At 47.4% G+C, this 23,296-nt stretch overlaps 1 protein-coding gene across 5 annotated transcripts; it reads right to left on the bottom strand.

The window, feature by feature from the left end:
- Positions 1-624: 624 nt before the first annotated feature.
- Positions 625-21,717, bottom strand: SAP130 (Sin3A associated protein 130). Of its 5 annotated transcripts, none has more exons than XM_056358073.1 (21): positions 21,581-21,717; positions 20,735-20,852; positions 19,749-19,984; positions 18,986-19,144; positions 17,734-17,845; positions 16,139-16,263; positions 15,191-15,315; positions 14,444-14,594; positions 14,152-14,242; positions 13,756-13,860; positions 12,572-12,713; positions 12,183-12,304; positions 9,320-9,622; positions 8,136-8,313; positions 6,831-6,935; positions 5,700-6,061; positions 4,062-4,310; positions 3,655-3,780; positions 2,638-2,741; positions 1,849-1,962; positions 625-1,625 (listed from the first exon to the last, which is right to left on the bottom strand). In XM_056358073.1, exons 2-21 carry the CDS (start codon positions 20,844-20,846, stop codon positions 1,467-1,469), a joined length of 3,180 nt encoding a protein of 1,059 aa, XP_056214048.1. In that variant the 5' UTR covers positions 20,847-20,852; positions 21,581-21,717; the 3' UTR covers positions 625-1,466. The 5 variants fall into 5 exon arrangements, with proteins under 5 accessions (XP_056214048.1, XP_056214045.1, XP_056214044.1 ...); XM_056358070.1 differs by having other exon boundaries at positions 4,062-4,307; positions 21,581-21,694; XM_056358069.1 differs by having other exon boundaries at positions 8,136-8,310; positions 21,581-21,694.
- Positions 21,718-23,296: the final 1,579 nt, after the last annotated feature.

Raw genomic sequence — 23,296 nt, 5'->3', positions numbered from 1 at the left:
AGCAATCAATTACCAGAACTTTCCCATTACCAGAGTTACAATAACATTATACTAGACTTTTATCTCACAATGAAAGTGTTTTTATTTTAAGAAGTAAAATCAAGCTAATCTGAAAATGAGAGTGCCATTGAGACAAATCTGAAGTTTGTTTTGCATGCATTAAAAACACAAGAACTATATATATGGACCTTCTACTTCTCTAAAAAAAAAAAATAGTATCAGAAATAAGGAATTAAATACCTTTTTTTCTACGCTAACTTCTGAAAGAACTCAGTTCCAAATAAAGTCAAGGTAGTAGCCCTGTAACTGGATGAGTTAAACAAGTATTCTTAAAACAGAATTAGTTCATTAAACAACTGAAGCCTCCTGCTGTGGAGACTAAAAATGACCCGATTTGGCACACTTTCCAAAAAGTTAAACACACAAGTGCATGGGGGGCAATTAATATTGCATCTTTAAGAGCTGAATCATGAATTAATTTACTCTTCCCTTCACAGCACGAGGCTGACAACATTCCAACATTCTGCCTCTCCTCCCCAAAAGGCTCCTTTCAAGGCTTTAACTTTTTTCTGAGTTTACAGGTTGAATAGTTTCACTGGTCTCAAGGTATAGAGACTACTCGCATACAAAAACCTCGAAGTCCTTTATTAATGTTTTCAGGATGTATGTGGTACATATAATTAACATTATACCAGCTACAGGAAGTCCTCTGTTGCAAGAGGTACTTCAGAACAAGTATCCCAGAGCACCAACACAGACACACACACACGGACACTACAAAATCACTTTGAAATCACTCCCTCCCCCCCCCCTTTTTTTTTTTCCTCCTTTTTTTCCTTTTTTTTTTTTTTTTTTTTTTTTCTTTTTTTTTCTTTTGGAACTTGACAGCTAGGACTTCTGAACCATGGGAGATTCTGAATGTGGCGGCAGATCTCCTAGTGCAGTGGCACTGGTTTAAGAAGGCTACTTCAGACACTGGAAGGTCAGAAGAACAAGAACTGACTGGGGTAACAGAGTGATGCAATTTTCAATGCTTTGCGGCACGGCTGCTGTCTGGGTTGATACCTGTATGTCAGCCTCCTGGTGTCCCCTGCAGAATCTCCTGTGTTACAGGTGTATACACACCTTGTGTACATTTACCCCTCTGCTGTAGAACAGGGGAGCACTGTCCACCACACGTCGCATTACTAGTTCCAGTTAGTAGGCACTGACACATCAGGAGGGTTAAACAAATGGGACTGGAAAGACTTTAAAAAGGGATGAGCCTGAGAGAAATCTTTGTTCATTATGACAGATCAGTGACAATCCCTTCAGGTCACCAGGCTTCACATGTCCATCTGTTGCCATCTGTTCCCTAAACTCATCCTTTTTTATTCAGATGCTCTGCTTAAAAATAAACCCAAACTACAAAAAGGTTCAACTCCATTCTGTACACGTTCTCCATTTCCAGAGTCATTTTCCTGGCTTTAGACCTTCTCCTTCCGCTTTAATTTGGACACTTTCTTGACAGTTCCGTTCTTGTTTAGAAGCTTCAAAACACGATCCTTATGATCCAGGACCTTTAGCATGGAGTCTCGAGCTTCATTGATTTGATCCATCACCAGTTTACACCTCTGCATATTCCCCTGAAATGAAACACAGCTGTCATTAACAGCGGATAGCCCAGTCTAAGCAATCACTGCACCTTTTCCTAACACTGCCTGTACCCGCTGACACCGGAAACATGGTAAGTGTACCTATGTGATTTCTTTTTTCATAAGCCAGCGTTAGCTCTTACTAACCACAGCGGGGTATTTTGTAACAAAGGGTAAAGCAGTTCTGCTGGGTCAGGAAGCCACAGGAGCCTACCTGTATCAGTTCATTGATTCGATGCAAGTCGTCGTCCGTCGCCGCCTTTTTCTTCGGAATGAGTCCCTCCTGCAGGGCAGTCAGCCTCTCGTACACGTCATGCTCCAGGTTTGTCTAAAAGACATCAGCACTTCATGAGAAGGTTCACCACGAGGCCCGAAAACATTCGCCCACATTAAGAAAGCTACACAGAGAAGATGACAATCCATTCCTCTCTCAGCTGCTCATGTTAGTAATTCAGAAGATGGAGCCTCTGATGTAGTGTGGCACTATCAATCTTACTAACATCCTGTTCACAGTATCGCTCCACTTCTGAACAAACATGGACCCTAACCAGAACTGTTTCCCCTATTTCTCACAATACTATTCCAGGAATGCAGAGGTTTTGGGGAGTTTGGTGCTAGAATGCAGAGCACCTACCTCACCCCCAACCTGAAACAGAAGCATCCAGGAATGTGGATCAGTGCTGCCTCCTCAGATCAGCCGCACCATCCCAAACAGACGCTTCTTCAGACCTGTGCATCAGCAGGAGGGAGTTGCCAATTTTGATCATCTGTACAAAATACATCAGCTCTTATGTCTGGATCAAAATCAACACTAAGTTTCCAAGCCACTTACGCCACATTCCTGAGAAAGGGGAAAGCACGTCCCACTCCCTTTGGGCACTACACACCAGCTCCTTTACGGTATTCCCAATGGCCATGTCCTGAGCTTGTGAAAACATCCTCCTGTCTTACGCAACTCCGTGTTCCCCCGTGCCATAGGGAGCTGCCAAGCCCATTCACCTACCAGCTGTAGTAGCTGTGCTGCGCAGAGATGGACCTTCCACCCTTGTGCACGACAGGACACACCCTTCTGATTGGCAATCTCTTGTAGCATAGCCTTCTTCTCTTCTGTCACCGCAAACATAAGGACATGTTATTTAAATTTCAGGAGTTTCCCAGACCTCTCTTCTCAAACAAAACCATGAACCCAAATCCTGCTCTCCATACATCCTAATAAATGAGTATGACCAACGTTTTGATTCAGACAGGAAAACAGCTACCCATCTGCCATATATCTGACCGCTGCTTTCGCTTATTAACAGGTATTTCCAGAAAAATTGTATTATATCCCATTTTCTCCCCATTTAAAGAATGTAGTGCTCAGTGCCTCAAAGAGAGGTCCATCCTTTACCACTGAAATACGTATCTACTCCCTCCTCGATATATTTACATAGTTGTAAAAATCCAATCTGCTTACAGATTCTGAAGATACTAGCTAACAGGCCTAAAAACTAGTATCTGATCTCTATTTTCCACCTATTAGGAAAAAAAAAAATCTTTAAAAGTCCATTTGTTAGTTGACAAGACTAGTTACACTAAATCCAGAATGTTTTTTAACCTGGCAAGTTTCTTAGGGAGTAAGAAAATTTGAAGAGTAAACTGCAGTACATATCACTGTAGCATGTCATTTCTTTAAAGATTACTTTTAGTAAGTTTCTATCGCTGTACATAAGTAGCTTTCTCAATAACCATTTGACTTTTTCTTTTACAAAATTACAGCTAATTGTACGTAGTGTTCTTCCCTTCTTTCCTCCATCTTGAGAGTGAAAGAGATTTAGGCAACATCTAGCTAATGAAACTCATTAGCTCACTTGATCAACCCTTGTTTTCCAAATGGCAATTAAAACCTTTTTGTGGGATTGCTTATCAACAGCAGCTAGCTAAGAATGCTCCTAAAGCACCCTGAGAAGGTGCGCTGAAGCGGCTCATCCCAGAGGAATGGGACTGTCAAAGTACAAGCAACGACAAGCAACAGACTGACCTTTTACCCGGACATCGCTGTATCTCTGGAAGTGGTGGTAAGCAGCTTTCCAAGGATTGCGATAATGACGGAGCAACGTGATCGGCGGCCTTGGACGCACAGGGACGTATCTTACACCTTCCTCATCTAGAAAAGGATCCAGGGAGAACTGTGTTGTTATTGTTAAGTAGGTGAAAGTTGATCAGCGTGACACAGTAACTCCCGCAGTAAGCACCACCCCACACAAAACTATGCTCTACGTGTTGAGAAAGGTCGTTTTCCCTTAACATCACTATGCAGAAAGTGCGGGGGAACAGACGGTTGGATCCTCTCTTATTTACATTTAGGAAGTGGGAGAATGACAGAGCACCTTCTCTGAGAAACAGACACTTGACTTGGGAAAACAAAGACATCAGAAATGACATTACCTATGTACTCCTTTGGAGGAGACTTCCGCTTCTCTGCCTTCACCAGCAAACTTTTGGCAGTGGATTTCTCATCATCAGTGCTGTTGGTTTCCATCATGTCCCCTTCCTCTGTGGAGATGACATGCTGCTGCTTACGGGGTTTCTTCCTCGGGGAGGCACCAGGTGGCAAATCACTTGGAGGCATTGAAAGGTTGTTGGCCAGCAACGCCAGAGATGGAGACACAGTACTTGTAGTCAGAGGAGGGACTGCTGAGGGGAAGGAAAGAGGACAAGAACCCAAACCATCAGCAGCGTAAATGCAACACACTTAACACTGTTTGAACACTACCTCCAACAGTAGCTCCTGTTCAAGCGCCTTGTGAGGAGCATGAAGTATATGAGCACTTCAGCTCCATATGCATAGAAGGCCAGACATTAAGCCAGCAGCAATCGCTAGGAAAAGCCTATATGCTAAGATCTTTAGTGTAAGAATGAGAGCAGAGACAACTGTCCCTCAGTTCCTTCATATTTAAACCTTGTATTAGTTTAATGCTACAAAAAGGAATCCATGCTAATGTGTCTTGCGTTACTGCAAAAAAGGTATCTTTGTACGTAATCCAGCGTGGATCACAGTCAACAGCAAGCAAGTTCCTTTCCCCTACTAATAAAAGCAGAGTTGTATGCAAGCAAACTGAGCCTGCAGTGCTCTCCTCGCAAGGGTCTGCCTGTACCACCAAGTCAAGAGCATCGCACCAGTAAGTTACTGCAGCACTGAACATGCCTCTGACGCTGGGCAGCAGAGCAGCGGGTGGCTTGAGGGAATACCCATTGACACTTGGAAGGATAAGCTCAATCAGCTGTGACTAAGGCTACAGCAAAAAATTTCTGGGATGGGATTACCTGACAATTTGGCATACCCACAATTGCCAGTAAGCGACAAAAGAACCCCGAAGAGCTTAATGCTATCTGCTGTGCGCCAGAGACACCTGCAGCAAGCAGCTTCTTCCCTCACAGGACAACATACAGCTTGAAGGAGAGTGGTGAAACCAACAACTAAAACAGAACTCTGACACTCAGGCATGTGGGATGCATTTGTGTCATTTTGCCACAGTACAGAGTGCCTGACCCAAGATCCATAAGGATCTGAACTTTACTGATCGTGCCATATGATAGCAACTATGGCCAAGCTGGATAAGGAAGGCAATATAACTAATATTTTAAGAAGTCCTAGAGAAAAATACCAGTGAATCACAGGAGTACCCTATGAAATCCTACCCTGGTCACTAATTCTTCACATACAAGACAGGCCCTTGGACCTGAACAGTAGGATCTGCAAGGAAACAGAAGTTAACTGAACTGATCCATAATACACCGGTACTGCTGCTGTGTGCGAGTGTTTTAAACATCGAATTTGCACCGACTCTTTGGAGTTGGATCATTTGAACATGAACGAAGCAGTCACAGTGATTTCATGGGAGATTAGGGAGAGGACAGAGAAAAAACTTTAAGTGACAGGGATGAGGGAACCCTTTAACTGGTGTTTGGTGCTACCACGGAAGAGATGTGATTTCATCTTCAGGACGGCTGTGTTGAAACGCTCTTAATTCCTCCACTGTCTCAACAACAAAAGTAGCAACCTGATGATTAACCACCACCTACCAGACACCGGTCGCATGATGTCCATAGGCTCCACCTCCTCTTTGATTTTTATCTCCGGTACGGCAGGACCCAGCACTGCTGACAGCGCACCACTCATGGTTGATGGAGGAGCAGGTGCTGCCACAATTGTGGTAGAAGTTGGTGGAGCGGCTGGGACAGCTCCTGGAATGGTGGACAGTGCTGCTGCAGGCTGCGATGTGGGACTGGCTGCTGCGATTATTGTTGGAATGGCAGAGGGGGGCTGCTGCGAGGTAGGGGGGACAGCAATGGTGGGCTGCTCCCCACCTTGGTTAGACACTGCCTCCATAGACACAGGGACTGGAGTGGCCATGGACACATGAATTTCAGGTTTTGGCTTGGCACTGTAATGTTAAAAAAACCAAAACAAAACAAAGGAAAAAAAACAAGCTGAAGTCAACTGCATCTCAGTCATGGCGACCTAGCACAAAGTGAAAGGGCCAAGCTGCACTCAGACTATCCAGTTCTTCCTGCACCCGCAACTAACCCTTGGCTCATTCATGTGTTTAACAGAGACGGTGTCACCTCAGTTACATTTCCTCCTCTGCTCTCCTTCTAATCCTCTGTATTTATTATGGATGATATTCTGTTCCACTCACTGTAACAATCAATCTCATGACTAATTCCAGGTAACTTTGAAATACTTGTAAAAGTATCAAGGCAGCTGCACAATGCAGACAAGAGGAACTTTCACACAAAGTTGTACTGCTCCCCACCCTCTGTTTGCAAGAGGCTCCCACTGTGGCTAATTGTTATAAAACAGTAAATTGTAAAGCCACTGATCTCAAATGAAGCAGGGCAGAAGCTCCATTTACCTTTCTTCAGCACTAACTTCCAAGTACTACAGAAAAAAGTTAAGGCTTCTCTTTTACAACAGCAGCGGGTTCTTTGTTTGTTTATATGGAAGCTCATAGCCACAGCTTTTAAAAGGCTACTGCCTCAGCTTTGCAACAGCAGAACAAGTCAAGTTTGTTCCAAGTCATCACACTGACAGATTCCAAATAGATAAAATTTTCCCAAAAGAAAGGAAACTGCTTCAGTAGCCAAAGAACGCAAATCAAACAAATATAATGGAACTATTACTATGCAGTTTGTTGTTTCCTAAAGTCTTACCCAGCAGGCCTTGGTGATCCAGATGTGCTTCGCATAGTACTCTCGACACGCGTGCTAGCTACTTCAGGTGGCTGGGGTGGAATTAAGCTTTTCCGGACTGCCAGCCTGTAAGAGACACACAGATCTAAGATCCCCACCACCGAGAGCAAAGGAATCGACCCTCTCTTGCCCAAACCAGGACAGGAGTTACAGCTCTGTCTTTCGCATAACTTGACTTGCTACAGAGTCTCATTTTACTTTTCAAATCAGATGTTAAGTTTTATTGTCTTCAAAGATAAAAAGATTAGTTGCTCCGGCGAGTCTCGCCACCATTTAGGGCAGCTCCAAGAACGCCAGCTTTACTTTCACCCTGCCAGTCGGAGCATCTCTCTGGGCCTCCAGGGGGTGAAGGGAGCACTGCCCACGCCACTGCCCCCCGCTGCTATCTCAAGACCGAGCAAATCATCTGGAACTTAACAATGCTCAGACAGGCACCTGCCTTGTTTAGTGGGAGGAGACTGTGTCCAGGCCTGACTCCAAGACCTCAAGGCCTGAACGTGGATGTCAGGCAGCACAGGGCTTAACACAGAAAAGCATTTTAGAGACTCCTGAGACTCCTGTGGGGCCGGGAGTCAAACCGTTGTCCAAAATAATCAGTGTCTCAAATGGAAACACTCTTTAGTGATCTACCTCTGCTGCTTTAATTTGTTTCAGTTCTACAGCCTGCAGCTTCTCTGCCTTAAAAATGGTTTCCACCCAAATAAAAAAAACACGCAATTTTAGTCTCATAGAACACAATTTGCAAATGTTTTCAGTCCTTAGTGGGGAGGACATGCATTATTAATTCTAAAACTGCCTATTTATTCATGCATTTAAAATCAGACAGACAATATAAAATATTTTAAGAGTTTAAGTTACTCCCTCCCTTTTTCCTAATCAAGTTTCACAGCGGGGTACTAATCCTATCCTTTCTACTCATCCACATATTGTTCCAAGAAAAGCACTGAAGACAAAGCACACCATTCTAATTTTAGTAGATCATGAACTCTTTGTTTTTATTACACTAAGCAAGAAAGCCTCAAATCCACTTTCCCTCCAAAGGTCACTTTCAACAGCTAAGAGACAAACCATTGTTATTTTATTACTGACAGTAAAAGAGAGCTATATCCTACCCTGGGGGAGGAAAAGGGTGTTTCACAGATCAGCGGGTTACTCACAACTACTGCTGACTGAATAATCTGCTAGTATCTCCACTGAAATGACTCTGTTTAGCCAGGCTAGATTGCACAGACGCGTCATTCACATGTCACCTTCAATTCTACTCACCCATCTGTGGTTGGTTTCTTCCGGAGGATGCTGGGGCGCGGGGAAGAGCCCTGGGCTGGTGCACTGGCACTGGCACTCTGGCTATGGGTTTGCACAACTGTAGTTGCTGCAGAAGCTGTGTTGAATGTGTTGCTAATAGGATTGGCTACAATGGTGGCTCCATCTGCCAAGACTACTGCTGGGAAGGATGGACATTGACACAGCAGACAAGAAGAACAGACACAGAGAGGAAAAAGCAGCAGTTACTTAAGGAAATCTGGTGACAAAGCAGGTGTCTGCCAGTGCACGCTGTCCGCGCTCCCCTGACTCCCTCAATCTTTAACCGCAGCACCTTCAGGCTATTTTGTAAGCAATACCTTTGCTACAAGCAATCTGATCACTGAACCTTCTGCAGGGAAGATGGAAACCACCTCCTGCCTAACAACTGCTGCTAGGTAAATAATCTTTTCCAGAAGAAATAGAAAACACAGAAATTGCTAGTCACCAACAACTGCGTCAACAGAGTAACACACCTGGTACAGTCTATGTGGCAATACATGCCACTTGTAAGTAAGCACCATCGGCTGTGTTTACACTGTGACCTCCTGCCAAAGCCTGTTTGGCCAACCAACTGATGCAGAGTGTTTAGACGGTCAGGAATTCACCACGCAATACGTCTGCCAGCTTTGCAACAGCACATTCTCTTGGTTGCTGTATCCCATTTCTTCAGTAAGCTGCTGGGGTTTCATCAGACCCATTTTTAATGAAAGATGGTTTCTGTCGCAGTCCAAGGTCAGGTTACCGACTGCTGAAGGTACCTGGCCGTGTGTTAAGTGCTACTGTGATCTAACGCATAGCAGAATAGTTTGGAGAACATCATTTATTTGTAAATGACTTTTCCCACAAGACTCTCCTCGTGGGTAAAGAACTGTTTAAGCTCAGGCACTATCAGTCTTTTCCGCGGAAGCAACCCATTCAAGGCCACCCACGCACTCCACCCACCATGCTTCAAAAAATGAATCAAGATGTACGAAAAAAAAAAAATTGCTGGGAGAACATGCGTGTGAGTGTATTCAGTGCCCTTGCTGGGCCACACAGACTGCCAAGATGACTGTGAGCCACAGCAAACACAGAACAGGCCGGCTCCATGGGAGCGCAGGCCGGTGGCTGTGCCCAGGGATGGTGGCTGTGCCCGCTGCTCTTACCTGAGGTCTTGGCATCAGCTTGTGGCTGCTGAGCACTGATTGGTGCCGGCTGCAGTCCCTGCGTGCCGATTGGTGCAGCGGGGTGCAGTCCTTGCGTCCCAATTGGTGCTGGCTGGATGCCCTGGGCGCTGATTGGTGCTGGCTGGATGCCCTGGGCGCTGATTGGTGCTGGCTGGATGCCCTGGATGTGGCGGGCGTGAGAGGCATCGACAGTCATCAGCTGCATGGGGTTGAGGTGGACGGTGGAGGCCACGCCGACACCGGTCTGAGCCGTGATGGCCGAGGTGGGCGCCTGGGCTGACACTGGGAGCAGCAACACAAGCACCGCGTCACAGCGGCCCTGCGCGCTGCTCGGCACCCGCACCACACTCACACACGCACTTCCAAACACTGTTCTGCTTTGGAAAATTAATTGGCCAGCCTGCTTGTTGCAGTAGTACAGTTTGAGAGGGGAGAGGCCAGAGTGTCCGCCAGAAGAATTAAGCATTACTATTTATTTCCATTCTATTCCAAAATGCAACAAGAGAGAAAAGATCAAGTTTAACTCTAGACTCACATTACATTTCTGTACCCAGGCTCCAGTCTTAGAAAGCCGTGCGCTATTTTTGCTCGCTTATTTTACAATACTTCTAAGTACCAACACTCAGCTTTTTCTCTGCTTAAAACCAAAAAAATTAAAAAATCAGAAGCCTAAGCCATTCCTTTTCAAAAGACAGTCTCTCCACAGAACTTATTGCTACACCAGTTAAAAAACTCCTCACCTTTGCCTGTACAAAAGCAAGCAGAGAAAGCTGAGACTCAGGTGTAATACCTTACAACAGGGCTTACTTCCTTATCCCCTTTCCCCAGACACATATTAAAAAAAGTTTTCCTCAGTGCAAGTGCACAAACTGTTCTGAAATCGAGTACAATCTTATATGGTTCAGAACAGGGCTTAAAATTATAGGCTGGATCCCATAGCTCAAACGAACACGAAATATTTTTGTGGCAGAACAATGTTGCCAACAAAGCACCTCTTTTAAGCAGTTCAATTCGTTTATTTGAATTTACAGCTCTAAGCAACTACGATTCCACCTTTACAGACCCATTTCTCCCAGGCAGCCCTTCACAACACTGTGAGACTACCTGCAGTTCCCAGCTCTCCAGATTTCCAGTCTTTACAGGACAGTACCACAATTTCTGCAGCCATGCACAGAATGCAAGGGCAAACTTGCCAACAATGGACTTGCCTGCTAACAATGGAGAGCCCTCTCATCACAGAACAAGCTGTTTTTGTCAATGTCACAGGATTTCGATCAAGTTCTTGTGCTGACACGACACTCTAAAAACCGCCGTCAAAAAACTGAAATTCAGCACCAGGTCTCTGAAAATGGCTTCTGTACAAAGCACGGCACATTAATTCCCTTAGTGGAACACCTTATGCGAAACATTCTTGTTGCATAACTTTCTATTCAACAAAATCCTTTTGGGATACTATATAAAACACAACCAGCATCTGGAAAGCCAAAGACAACATACTTCCTGAAAATTCTGCGTTAATGCTCCTTATCTCAGTGATCTTTCAGAAGTCTCCTCTGCACTTTTACCTAAGCCCTCACCTGGCTGTGCTCAGCACAGGTGCATGTCCCTCCTCATACGCTGAATCCTCTGCTTTGAGTTGTCACCAGTTACTGCCACAAATAGTACCTTCACAGTACTACTGCTTCATGTCACTTTGACAAGCAAAATGCCTCTCTCAATGAGCTCCTGCTTAAGAACCTACATCTGCTTTTTTAAAAATTAGCCTATTGGGGTGATGGTAGCCTAACGCTGCCGCGACTGGAACTCCTGACAGTCTGCAGCCATGTTCTGTCAGGGGCTCTGTCACCATGCCCCAAGCACAGCTGCCAACACCAAACACCACCACTCACCTGCACGTTCTCCTTAAAAACCTTCAGCCAAAGTACAGGAAGGTACAGAAGCAGCTCACCCATCCCTTTTGCAAGTCATTTAATCATCCTGAAGCACACCTCAAATCCTGACACGAGGTATAGCCAAGACTTGCAAATTTTCACTGGAATTTCAATGACAGAAAGAGCAGGCCCCAGTAACTCATCCACTGAGTATACTTTCCCATTCAGCAAACGGGCTTTGCTGCCTCCAAGTTCTTCCCAATTCCCCCTATACCGCCGTAGGGTAAGATGCTGCCAGCACATTTCCATGAAAATCCAAATCAGGCGTATTTCTACAGTTTGGATTGTGGGAATTACCACATAGAGAACAGTCCTAAACCACTCTGTAAGGTACAAGCGCTCCAAATTTTGTCACAGAATGACCTAAGTTAGGGTTGACTATGTGGGTTCAACATTACACATTATTTTTTTGACTGTCTGCAAATTACTGCAACAGGTCAAACATTAAATGCTCCATTCTTTTAATGGAATACTAATGCAAAACTGTGCAACACAGCTTATTTTTTCTGGGTTTGATTCTCGTTTCTCTCTCAAACTGTACCCTCATGTGGAAAGAGACTAAAAGGGCCTTGTCAGAGCGCCAGGGAATGAAGAACAAACCAAACCAGCTCTGTGATGGGAGGAGGTGAACTGTTTTGATTTGTATAATCCACAACTTTTACTTACAGAGATAAACGCCCTTGGATATCAAATGTGAAACAACTCCTGCGAAAACTGTTATCAGCTGTATTTAGCAGACAGGCCTCTGAGCAGTTCAACACCCCTTCCCCACAAGCTTTCCACTCAGCCAACAAATCATCAAAGACTCTTTGTAACAAATTGTCAGAATCAAGCAGAAAAGCCTCTTAGCTTCTCCCATCACTGAAGCTCGTACATGAACTAACAACTGAACAACGCCAGCTTGGTCTTACCTGGATACTGGCGAATGGTGGACACCGAGCTGGTAATGGGGGTGTAGGTGTGCGCAGTCAGAGGGTAGGCAGAGGGTGGGTATGTCGGTAAGAAATACTGGAACTGGACAGGCACCGACTGCCTACAGGCATCAAAAAGAGCAAGTGTTACACACACAATTTCAACAGTTTGTCTTCAGCCCCTGCCTGTGGGCCACTCCCTGAGTTTTGTAATCTCATCTGTCATAAGCTATCAAGTATCTCAACCATCATGATTAATTCAAAACTAGCAAATCCCCCCGTCTGTTTTTAAAATACAGTATTTCCAGCACATCAGAACCTAGAAAAGCAGCACGATAGTCAAAAACCACTCACACACACTCTCAGTCACAAAGCTCTTATCTCCCCACCTGTTGTCATTTCTGGTTTCCATTGCTACTGGGTTTGGAGATGCCCGGTGACTAGAGAGGGGTATGAGGTTACTCCTCTCTGCTGTGTAATCAGACTGGATCCGGGGAGAAGTATGTGTGATTTGTTGAGGAACCACTTTAGCTGCATAAAGACAAACACGTAATCAATTGACAGTCAAAGGAAGAATGTAAGAAAGGTAAACACTGCAAAGGCAAGATCAATTCTCCTGGCAAAATCCCCCAACCCAAAAAACCCCACCCCACCCCCAGAAGGTTTCCTAACCACACAGATAACAGGTTTCCTCAATAAGCAGAAAGAATGTGGGAAACTAAGCATTTTTCATCAATTTCTACCAGAAGAAATGGATATTATAAGTGCATATACAAATTACATTTGCTAACAGAGTCATTTACTTGAGTGTTCAAATGAAGTTAAATTTTTTTGGTGCATTTTTTAGGACCAGCCCAATCCTTTCTGCTGTCAAGAACTTATTTATCCAAGTTTTCAAAGCAGAACTTGACAGAGATCAAGGGAAATGAGATTGAGGCAGACAAGTACACACAGAAAACACCTACAAAAGCTTTACAGGAAACACTGAAAAACTTCACGCTTTGGAAATTTTACGGTAGGGAAAGATATAACAAGAATTCAAAAAAAGAACAAGAAGGAGGTCAGCAGAAAAACACAGAAGAACAGAAGGAAACATGCAGTTCTGTAGGAAACATGTCAGGCAGATTCCACACCCAGGCAAATAAAGCTCCCACCCTTTAGACCTTAGTGTTTTACCTCCAGATGAACACACTAATCAAACTCGACTAGACTACACCTAACGCCTCAAGAAGCACAGGATGGAACTTACAAAATCAATTACAAAACCCATATTCTACCACCAAGTAGTTACAACTTCTTGTATATGCAATGCAGGTTCTGAAAAGCCAAAAGGGCCCAAGTATGTCTAAAAATTCAACTGGATAAGTTAATGAGTCATTTCATTACCTCCTCCTCCTAGAACATCCATTTCTTCCTAGTATTAAAAAAAGTTATGCCACGGCAGACCTGTTAGTTTCTCTTGGCTTGAATTGCTTTTCTTCCCCTCCTTAATTTGCTAATACGCACAAACACTGCCAGCATAAACAGAAAAACTGAAGCACCATTTACACACTCTAAAACTGAAATCACTCACCAACTGGGATGTTTGAGGTCGTGACAGCTGTAGCATGCGAAGAATGGGAGGGCATTGTCATGGTGACAATGGTGCTTGTAGGCGCTTGGGTGTGAGACACAGAACCTAAAGGAGAAAAATAAACAACCATACAAGATCTTTCTATGGAGCCCTATCACACCAGTGTATCTGTACCCAAATAAAGAGGGCAAAAACCCCAACCCACAACTTCCCTGAACAACCTATTAATTCCCCTCCTGAAGTCTGCTCATGCAGTTCCAAATGCAGTCTTCACCAGAAATAAAAACTCCCTCAGAAGTTCATCTTCAGGCTCCATCTTCAAGGAGGAAACCAACAAAAAGCAACAACAAAACCCACACCCCACAACTCTCCCACAATAGCATTATGAATACTCACCCGCTGTGGTTGCTGAAGCAATGGTATTCGTTGCCAAAATAGGTGCCACTGTTGCTGCTGCCACTGGAGTACCAGTACTGAAAATAGTTTTCTATGAAAAGAAAAGAAAACCTTTGAGTTACAAGACTAGTACATTTAAGTTATATACTTAGTATGGAATCACGTTGCATTCACTGTAAAGAACGTGACCTTCTAACCTAACACTTTTCCCGTGTTTAAACTTAGCCCTCAAGATACAAACAAAAAAGACGTCTACAAGCAGCAAGAGATTTTTTTCCTTCTTGCAGTTTACCTGAGCCATGGTGTGGAGCTGTGGCTTCTGCGTTCCTATAGCTGGGTGAGACGGTAGCGTAATCCGAGTAGCTGTATCCCTGGGCTGCGCGGGCCGCTGAATACTGATAGCTGCAGACGGCGGGTGCTGCTGGATAGACAGTGTGGGTCGACTGGAAAGAAAGAAATACAATCATAAAGACAACCACATAGATACTAAATATGAAAGATCAAAACACAAGGACGCACATCAGGCCTTGGTCTCCTCCACTGCGCAAGCAGTGCTGCTATCAAGTACATGGTAAAAGCAGCACAAGTAGTCCAAACTACACTGTTCTGTCCCCATCTGCCCTGCATACCCACCTAAGAGGGCAGACTTATCAGTAACTCCCACCATTTCATAGAAGAGATATTCTGTCAGGGATGCTTTGTCAACATTCAGGTGCAATTTTTCATTATGTCTTCATAACAAAAAGCGGGGCCAAATTAGCCACAAGTTCCTGCCACAGAAACTCTTGCTTCCCAGGAAGCAGGACTTCAAAACTGATTGATTAAGGTCTTTTCTTCTCAGAACTCAGAACAACAGTTCATGTTTATAGTAATTTTTCTTCACAGAACTGAAAGCATTTGCGCTGTGCTAGCATCACTATTTTTGTATTGTACCATCCCGCATCTAGAGGATTATCAGCTCGGGATGGTGAACGTGTATGTTTCCCCTTCCTGCAGCCTCGGTAAAGTCAGAGCACCGTAGGTTTGAACGCGCCCTTACCTGAGCGTTGACTCTGTAGCATGCGCTGCCGTTGTAGTTATAACAGGGGACTGAGCCCTCGTGGCTGAGACAGTTGCCACCACAGCAGGAGGAATAGTGCTTGAAGTTGTTACAGGAGGACGAGACTATTAAAACAAGACAGACAGACACAATCAGAAAAGAAATTCCACTATTTAGAAAATAACTAAGAATTACTCGGTTAAAACTGTTTTTTCTGTATCTTATCCCCAAGTTTTGGCATTCTAAGACATTTCCAGTCTTTCTGAATTGATCTGAGAGCTCCTAAGCCGATCTGTCCTGGTTCTCAAAGTATGCACATCATAGGAATCAGTAATCAGCAAAGTTAACAAGACTGGATCCCATGAAGGTCTTCAGGAAATAAAACACAAAGGTCAGCTCCCTTCAGAATAAAAAGAAACCCTAACCCAAGTATATACAGGAAGTCAAAAAGGATTACATCGGGATACTAACTGAAAGCACAAAGTAAATATGTTTAACCCTTTATCCTAATACTGGACACCAGTACTACTGGAGGCAGATGATAGCTACAGTCTTCCCCTCCTATGTGTACATAAGCTGAGAAATACAGAAGCATATTAAAATGAGGTATTTTAAAAATTCTGTGTCAATACATATATTTAAGAATACATCAACATGAGCATTATTGCACCAGACTTTTCAGACTTTAAAACTTGAGTTTACCTTCCCAGTTTCTAAGCACTTTGGAGACAGTTAAACCCCCAATTTTTGGCACAAAGAAAAATACACCATTTAAAAATTACAAAGGAAATCTAGAAACTGGTAGCCAAGAAACAGAACCGGAAGAGAGCTGATAGTAGCCTCAGCCCAGCAAATAATGCAATTACAGGTTATGTATTACAAGTAAGTGCCAGGAGAAACTTGGAGCTGGTGGCCGGCGTTTGGCTGAGCTGCCTGGGTGCTACCTGCCTGGATCGGCTGGTGAATGATGTGCTGAACCGCTGGCTGAGCTGTAGCTGCATTTGGCAGCTGTGAAGCTGGTCTCAGGACTGTAGTTACTTTAGAACTGGACATCACCGCAGCAGCTGCTGCACCTGGGAAACAAAGCAAGCATGTTAAAATACCACGCACCCCAATGGCTCCATATGACCACAGAGACAGACTCTGACACCAGCTGCTACGCATTGCGGTTTTACTGTACTTCACAGGTATGTCAGTTCAGGTGACATTGGTTTAAAAGTAAGGCTTACAACAAATATACATAAGGTCCACAAAAATATGTGGGGAAGAGTCAGTATTATTTTATTTGAGTTGGCTTTATTGATACTTTTTACTCCCCTATAGCAACCTTGTATTGCAAATCCAATCTTTTACAAGCTGTGGAAGCCAGCAGAAGTAATTCAGTTCGATTACTGGGCTCCTGTGTCAATAAGACCTGACACCAACAATCTCACTGCATCTGATGAAGTTCAGAAGAGAAATAGGCATGCAATAGGAGACCCAAAACATAAAAAAACCCCACAACTTTTGACCCTGCAATTTGATTAATTTGCATAATGTTTGCTGTCTCCTGATCATAAGAGATTACTGCAGAAGGCAAATAGCCTTGAAATCATTTGATTAACTAGACTGCACAGCTTCTGTAGATGCCCCTAACTGAAATTACTACCTCAAAAATTAATATTCAAGCTGAGAGAAAAGGAGCAGGAAGAAAAAAAGAAGAAAAAATGCACTAAGTGACAATAGAAAGTTTGTGGCAGCTGTCGCACAAGAAGCCAGTCAAGTACACTACATTTTACTTCAGCTGCAAATAAAGGTGCACAGTCCTTCCAACTACTCTCATAAAAGAGGATCAGGTCTTTGCTTATGTCAATTTGTTTTTCTTGACTTGACCAAATAACATCAAATATGAAAGGAAACACAAATATAAATGATACTTTGAATTTATTTCAGTTTGAAGTTGAACTAGAAACCTAACCCATAACGCATAAGTCAGAAATTACACAGACCATACTGAGCACAGGGCTGCTTTTAAGGGGTGGATCTCGTCTTTTGCAAGTCATAGCAACCAAAATCCTGGGAGACAAGACCCTGTAGCTATCCCCAGCATTCAGCTCAAGAGTAAATACAGATGCACACAATGTGGTACGTTAGCACGCACAAAAACGCACGAGTGAGCCTGCGACAGGTGGGTACAAGAATAGGCCTCACAGCTGCTCAGGTGCCACTGCCACAGGTGAGCGATACTTGCTACCAAGAACACGCGGGACGTTTTGTAGGACAAGTCAGTCTACACCAGTGTATGCTTTTTCTTGAAAGTGTTCACCAATTTAATGGCGCAGAACTAGAATAACAGGCGTTCTGGTATCTGCCAGCATTTCAAACACTGTCACATAGTCCTGCCCTAAATGGATGAAGGCAACATAATTCTTAGAAAGCTAGCAGCTTTAACAGCTGAAGTATTAGCCATGTCAGCCGCGAGGAGAACTTTAGAGGCGAGGGCTGGATGCACTCCCCTGAGAGGCTGTGAACAAAGGTCAGGGATCACACAGCTCGATCTTTACCTCGGGGTAGGTGAGAAGCTCCAATGTGTAGTGGAGGCCCAGGAGCACTACTTCTGATGATAGACATCTGCACGTTGGTAGCCATGATATGATGCAAGTTACTAGGATGCCCCTGCAGAATTAAAGAAATTACAAACCCCAAAATAAATTATGAACTGTGCAGATGAGACTCAATGGCCACACGATTACTGTATCTCAGCCCCAAAGACAGGAAAGAGATTTTTACAAAAATACTTGGTGTACAAAGGTTGGATGCATTACAAGTTGAATGCATAAAGAGGCAGGTGTTTCTACAGGATAAAGTTACAGAGCCTGCTGACACTGTGGGTGGAAGGAAGGTGTAAACATTTATCCATTTCATTGATAAATTTTTTCTGGTTGGTACATGGGTGATGGCCAGCCAGCAGTCAGCCACATGCCAGCCAGAGAGATGGCCCTTCTGCCATTAGTGACATTTAAGGCACAGATTCATACCACCTCTCCAGTAAAGTTGAGAGAATGGTGGGAACCTGGCAAATGCTGTAACAGACTAAATCTATTCTAATTCTGGCCTTCTCCAGAATATTAATAAAAGTACAAGTTCACTGAAACTGCTGCATGCATTTAGCCAGCCTAATTCAAATCCACCTAAAGGCACTTTACATCTGAACCCTGAGACTTCAGAGATTTACTGATGAGTGTTCAGGCAAACTGGTTTCAAATCACATGGACTGGCTCTGCAGTCAAAATTAGAAGGGGAAAAAAAAAAAAAGTATTTCTAAAGCATTATCTACACACACCCCCCCTCAATTTTTGTCACTAGGGTTTTAATAAGAATACACTGCAAAACCATGAGCTGTTCACCAGTCTCTTCTAATCTGCTCCCAGGAGAGCTAAAGAACACTGCAGCGATGAAGCCCAGCAGTTTGTCTACACTAGCAACTCTCCCAAGTGATTCTGAAACAGCAGGAGCTTTTAAGGAAAGACTCGGCTGCACAGCAGCTTTTGGATGCAGCTCTGCTGTCACAGCCTCACTGTGCTACGTCAGTTGGGCAATTACAACAAATCAGCAGCTTTCTAAAGAGCTAGTGATAACAGACCGAGGGTTAATGTTCCAGGCAGAACTGATCCAACAACCAGTAGCCACCGAAGGAGGAAGCCTGCTCTCTCTGTTTTCCTGCTGCAAAAGCCGACCTCAGTTGTACCAGTATTAGTACTGATCTGACCATGTAGTGAGCTGGAAGAGAAAAAAGCCAGAAACCAAAAACCAGACCTGTTGCCCACTGATTGTTGCCACAGGAATTGTTGGAGCCTGCGGTATGTTGCTCTCCATAGTCACAGTGACCTGCCCAGGAACCTTTGTGGGAGCTGAGAGAGTAGAGGGTGGAGCAGGAGCAATGGGCCGGCTGGGCATGGTGGGCTTCAAGGGAGGCTACAAGAAATACAAAGACAAAAATGTTGGCAATTCCAAATGACAGCGCAGTGGTGAAGCAGAAACCATTTTTTGGGGGTCAAAGCCTGGACAGAAAGTCAGCTTTGTGCAAGGGTAGCTATGGCTAAGTATTTGGAAAGGAAGGATATTGGTCATTTAGAGCTTTTCCATCTTCATTAGGCACAAAGAAAGGCATCTTTTGTACTGGAAATAAGCAACTTTTAACATACAGCATGAATCACAAGTGGAATCTGTTAAGGGTATGGTATTCCCCTACAGACACCAGGCATTAACAGTTAATTTGGTATTCTCATCCACTCCTGCAGAGAAAAGGGAAGATTTCAGAACCTGACTGAAATCATTCTTCTCTTCAGAGACTGACAAAACATTCTCCTCAAAAATAATGCTATGACGCTATGAAATCCTTAGCCTATCATATAGGACAGATAAACCCATGAGGCAGTGTACACTCTGCAGAAGCACGCAAGGAAAGCCAAAGAACCAAATGCAGGGAAGCTTTCAGTGTAATTCATTTTTGCTTGACCCTCTAACCCTTCACATGAACTGTATTTTTTCCCCCACGAATCGCGAACCTCCTCATTACCTTCATAAGTCCATCCGAAAAGGAAAGTGGCACAGCTGGAGTCAAATGTGCTGGTGGTGCTGTCACTGTCACCGGGGCACCAGACTGGACAGGGTGGTGCTGCGTCAACATCTGAACCTGTGGATATGGCCGAACCACCACTGGTTCTTGCTTTTCTTCTCGAGGTTGTATAGAGCTGCCAGAGCCAATGTGTTCTCTAGGAGCAACCTCTGAGTCGCGACTTGATTCATCACTCACTAGCAGAAAAAAGAAAAAGGGAACTCTGAGAAAAAAGGTAAAATAGGTTAACAAGTTCGCATTGGTCCCCCACCAGGTCAGAGATGGGATGCCAGGAACAGCCTAAATAAAAGAAATTCACCCTTACAATTATACATTTTTTGAAGATGAAAACCCCGGGAACTCTGGCACTGCTTCTGTCAGTTCCCCTCAGAACTGATGGGCCCCGTAACACTGGGAATCTCTCACGAGCCCACCTAAACATGTCCTCCAGACAAAGTCTGACTAATTTTTCTTCCCACTGGAAAATACGTAATTACCTAAGAAGCCACCATAAAGTCCCACATCAAACAGGTGGCATTAAAAAGTCTTTGTTTAATATGTCACGTAGGTGAAAAATCGAGCTGAAGACCAAGCACAAACCCTCCCACGAGCAGAGCCGCTGCCCCAGCCGGCTGGAAACCCGGAGCCCTGGCAGGGCCGGCAGCCACCGCGATGGGGACCCCCGCCCCGCTCCCAGCCCCCCGCCGCCCCGGCCCCCCCGCCGTGGAAGCGCGCAGGAGCGGGGCGGAGGAGCAGCGACCGCGTACAGCTGGAAGGGGCCGAGGGGCCGCTCTGCTCTGACGCCGCGTTCGGGAGGCGGCAGCGATGCCGATGTCACCTCGTTCTCCCCGTCTGCGCCCGGGCAGCCCCCGGACCGGCTGCCGCGCCCTCTCCCCGCCCGGATCGCGGGAGCCGCGGGGGCCCCGCAGGGCCCGGAGCCCGCTTACCTGTGGCGGCGGGGGCGATGAGCCCGGCGGAGCCGCTGGTGGGGATGGGCGGCGGCGCTGGTCCCAGGCCGGCGGGCGGCGCGCCCGAGCGGGGGAACTGCTGCGAGCTCATCTCCGCCTGCGGGCACCGCCGACCGTTACGTTGCGTTGCGTCACGGCGCGTCACGCCCCCCGCCCCCGCCCCTCGCCTCCTCCTCACGGCAGGAGGCGACGCCCCCGGCAGGCCCCACCACCCGCTCCCGTCCCGCTCATTGGCCGCGGCGCTAGCGGCACCGCCAGCCCTGCGCCAATGCGGCGCGCGCCCGCCACACCGGCCAATCCGACACCGGCCCCCACGGCCAATGAGGAACGGCCGTGATAATGACCTCACAAATCCGCGAGCCAATGGCGGGAAGGACGGCGCTGGCCAATGAGGGCCGGCCGTGCCGCCCGGGCCCGCCCCGCCCTGCCGTGCCGCCGTGAGGGGCTGCAGGGCCCGGATGTTCCCGGCAGCGCGGCGGCGCGCACGGCCGCCCCTGCCCGCACCCAGCGCCGCCCGCAGCGCCCACCCTGGTCCCAGCCGCCCAGCCCTGCCTGTCCCTGGCCCTTCGCGCCCTGCTCCTGCCACCGCGCAGGGCCCCACCCCGCCCCTCTCGTCTCCGCCGCCACCGCCTCAGTCGCTCGCCCCGCTCCACAGTACCGCCGCCGGCCGCGGGCTCCGCACTCCCGCCCTCCCCTCGCTGCTGCTGCTGCCGCCGCCGCCGCCCGAAGCAGCGGCAGCAGCGGCAGCGGCCACCGCCCCCCCACCTGCAACCCTTCTCTGGAGCCGGGGAGAGGCGGTGCCGGGCGCGCCCTCCGCGGCGTTACCTGTGCCCGGGGCGTCCCGCGGCAGCCGTCGCTGAGCCGCCACCGCCGGGAACCGAGCTCTGCTTCCGCCGCCGCAGCTGCCCGCGGCGGATTGGCCCCTGCCGGCCCCGCCCACCCCAGCGCCTCCGCCCTATTGGCTGTGGCAGCGTTCCTCGCGGGGCGTGCTGGGAGATGGAGTCCCTGCGCGCGCCCCGGCAGGCAGAAAGCTCGCGAGACGCGCGCGGGGCGGAGCCCCCCGCCTGGCCGCACTATTGGCCGCCGGCCGCTGCCGTTGCCTGGGTAACGCTCTGTGGGGCGGGGCCAACTGGCGGCCACTGAGCGCGCACATCCCCCCCCACCCCCTCGGGGCCACGCTCCCGCCGCCGAGCCCCGGCCTGTCAAGCCGCCCCGCGAAGTCGGGAAGGGATTCGGCGAACGGCCGGCTGCTTCCGGGCTGCCTCGGGCGGGCCCTGCGGGAGGCGCAGCCGCGCTGCTGCGTTCAGGGGAGGGAGCTGTGCCAGCCAACGGGCCGCATCAACAAGCGCCCGACCCCGCTGTGGTCTCTGGCATAAACAGCTACTCCTCGCTGGGACAGGGGGGGAAATAACCCCCCAAACCTTGGTGTCGGTGCACGTTGCGACCCTGAGGTGCTGCCCGTGCAGGGCTGCCTCACACGTCATTACAGGCAGCGTGGAATACCACTGCTTTCCGTGACACTTCTCGCTTCAGTCCTTGTGTCTGGAGGCTGAGAGATTAAGTCAGACAGACAACTGTTGTTTTCAGAGATGCTTTAAAATGAAACAGAAAAGAAAACCTTGAAGTTACAGAATTGCATTAGAGTAATTGCAAACCCTTCAGGTCTGTGTTGTGAACAACCCTGTAGGCAGCTGCTGGGGAAGCTTTGGCCACGGCCAGCTGTGGGGCCCGTTCTGGACGTGTGCAGGGTGACCATCGATCAGGGCATGAGGTCTGTCCTGTGGCTTGACTGTCCGGACACTGCCCTTTACCCTTGTCAAAGTTACTCTGCCCGGCTGGATTCCCAGCTTTATTCTGGCTCAGCACCTCTTGGACAAGATGAACAGTTCTGTTCCCCTATCCCCATGGCTCCAAAAGGTCACAGTAATGCTACAAAGCGTTCCCAGGAGGTGGCAAGGGTAATGGGACACGGCTCATAGAGCATGGCTAAATGGAGCTGGCATCTGGGGGCTGGAAAACGGACACTTCAGAGGGAGTTTGCATGGACAGCTGCCAAAAGGCACAGAGAATATTAAAAAACCAGTTGGGTTTTATTATCTGCCACATGCTGCTTTCGATTTCCCCTCACGTTTACACTGCGAATAAACGAGCAAGTGAAAGCAGCTGTTCTTTGCACAGCTGCGGGCCCCCTTCCAGCCGGCCAGGCTGCCAGGTAATTAACGACAGACACGGGCTCCACCTCTGCCATTACCTGCGCCTTACACAGCCTGCACAAACGGCCTGGAAACCCACCGCGCTCCGCCCGCCCCGACCTCACCCACCTGCGCGCCCCCGGGCCCGGCGGGGCCGCGCTCAGGCAGCGGGCCGAGGCTGGTACCCGCAGGGCCGTGCGGGGGGCAGGAGGCCGCTGGGGGGCTGCAGCGGCGCGGCACGGGGCCCCCGGCTCCCCCGCGCCCCGCTCCCCCGCCGGCCTAGCTGGCCGCGGCTTCCCGGAGCCACCGGCGGCGGCCGGGCCCCAGCGCCGGGTGGGGGCGGGAGGTG

The sequence above is a fragment of the Falco biarmicus genome, chromosome 13 (assembly GCF_023638135.1).
Source record: "Falco biarmicus isolate bFalBia1 chromosome 13, bFalBia1.pri, whole genome shotgun sequence".
In the NCBI taxonomy this organism is placed as follows: domain Eukaryota; kingdom Metazoa; phylum Chordata; class Aves; order Falconiformes; family Falconidae; genus Falco; species Falco biarmicus.
Note: the sequence above shows the minus strand (reverse complement) of the source record. Positions and strands in the feature narration are given on the sequence as shown.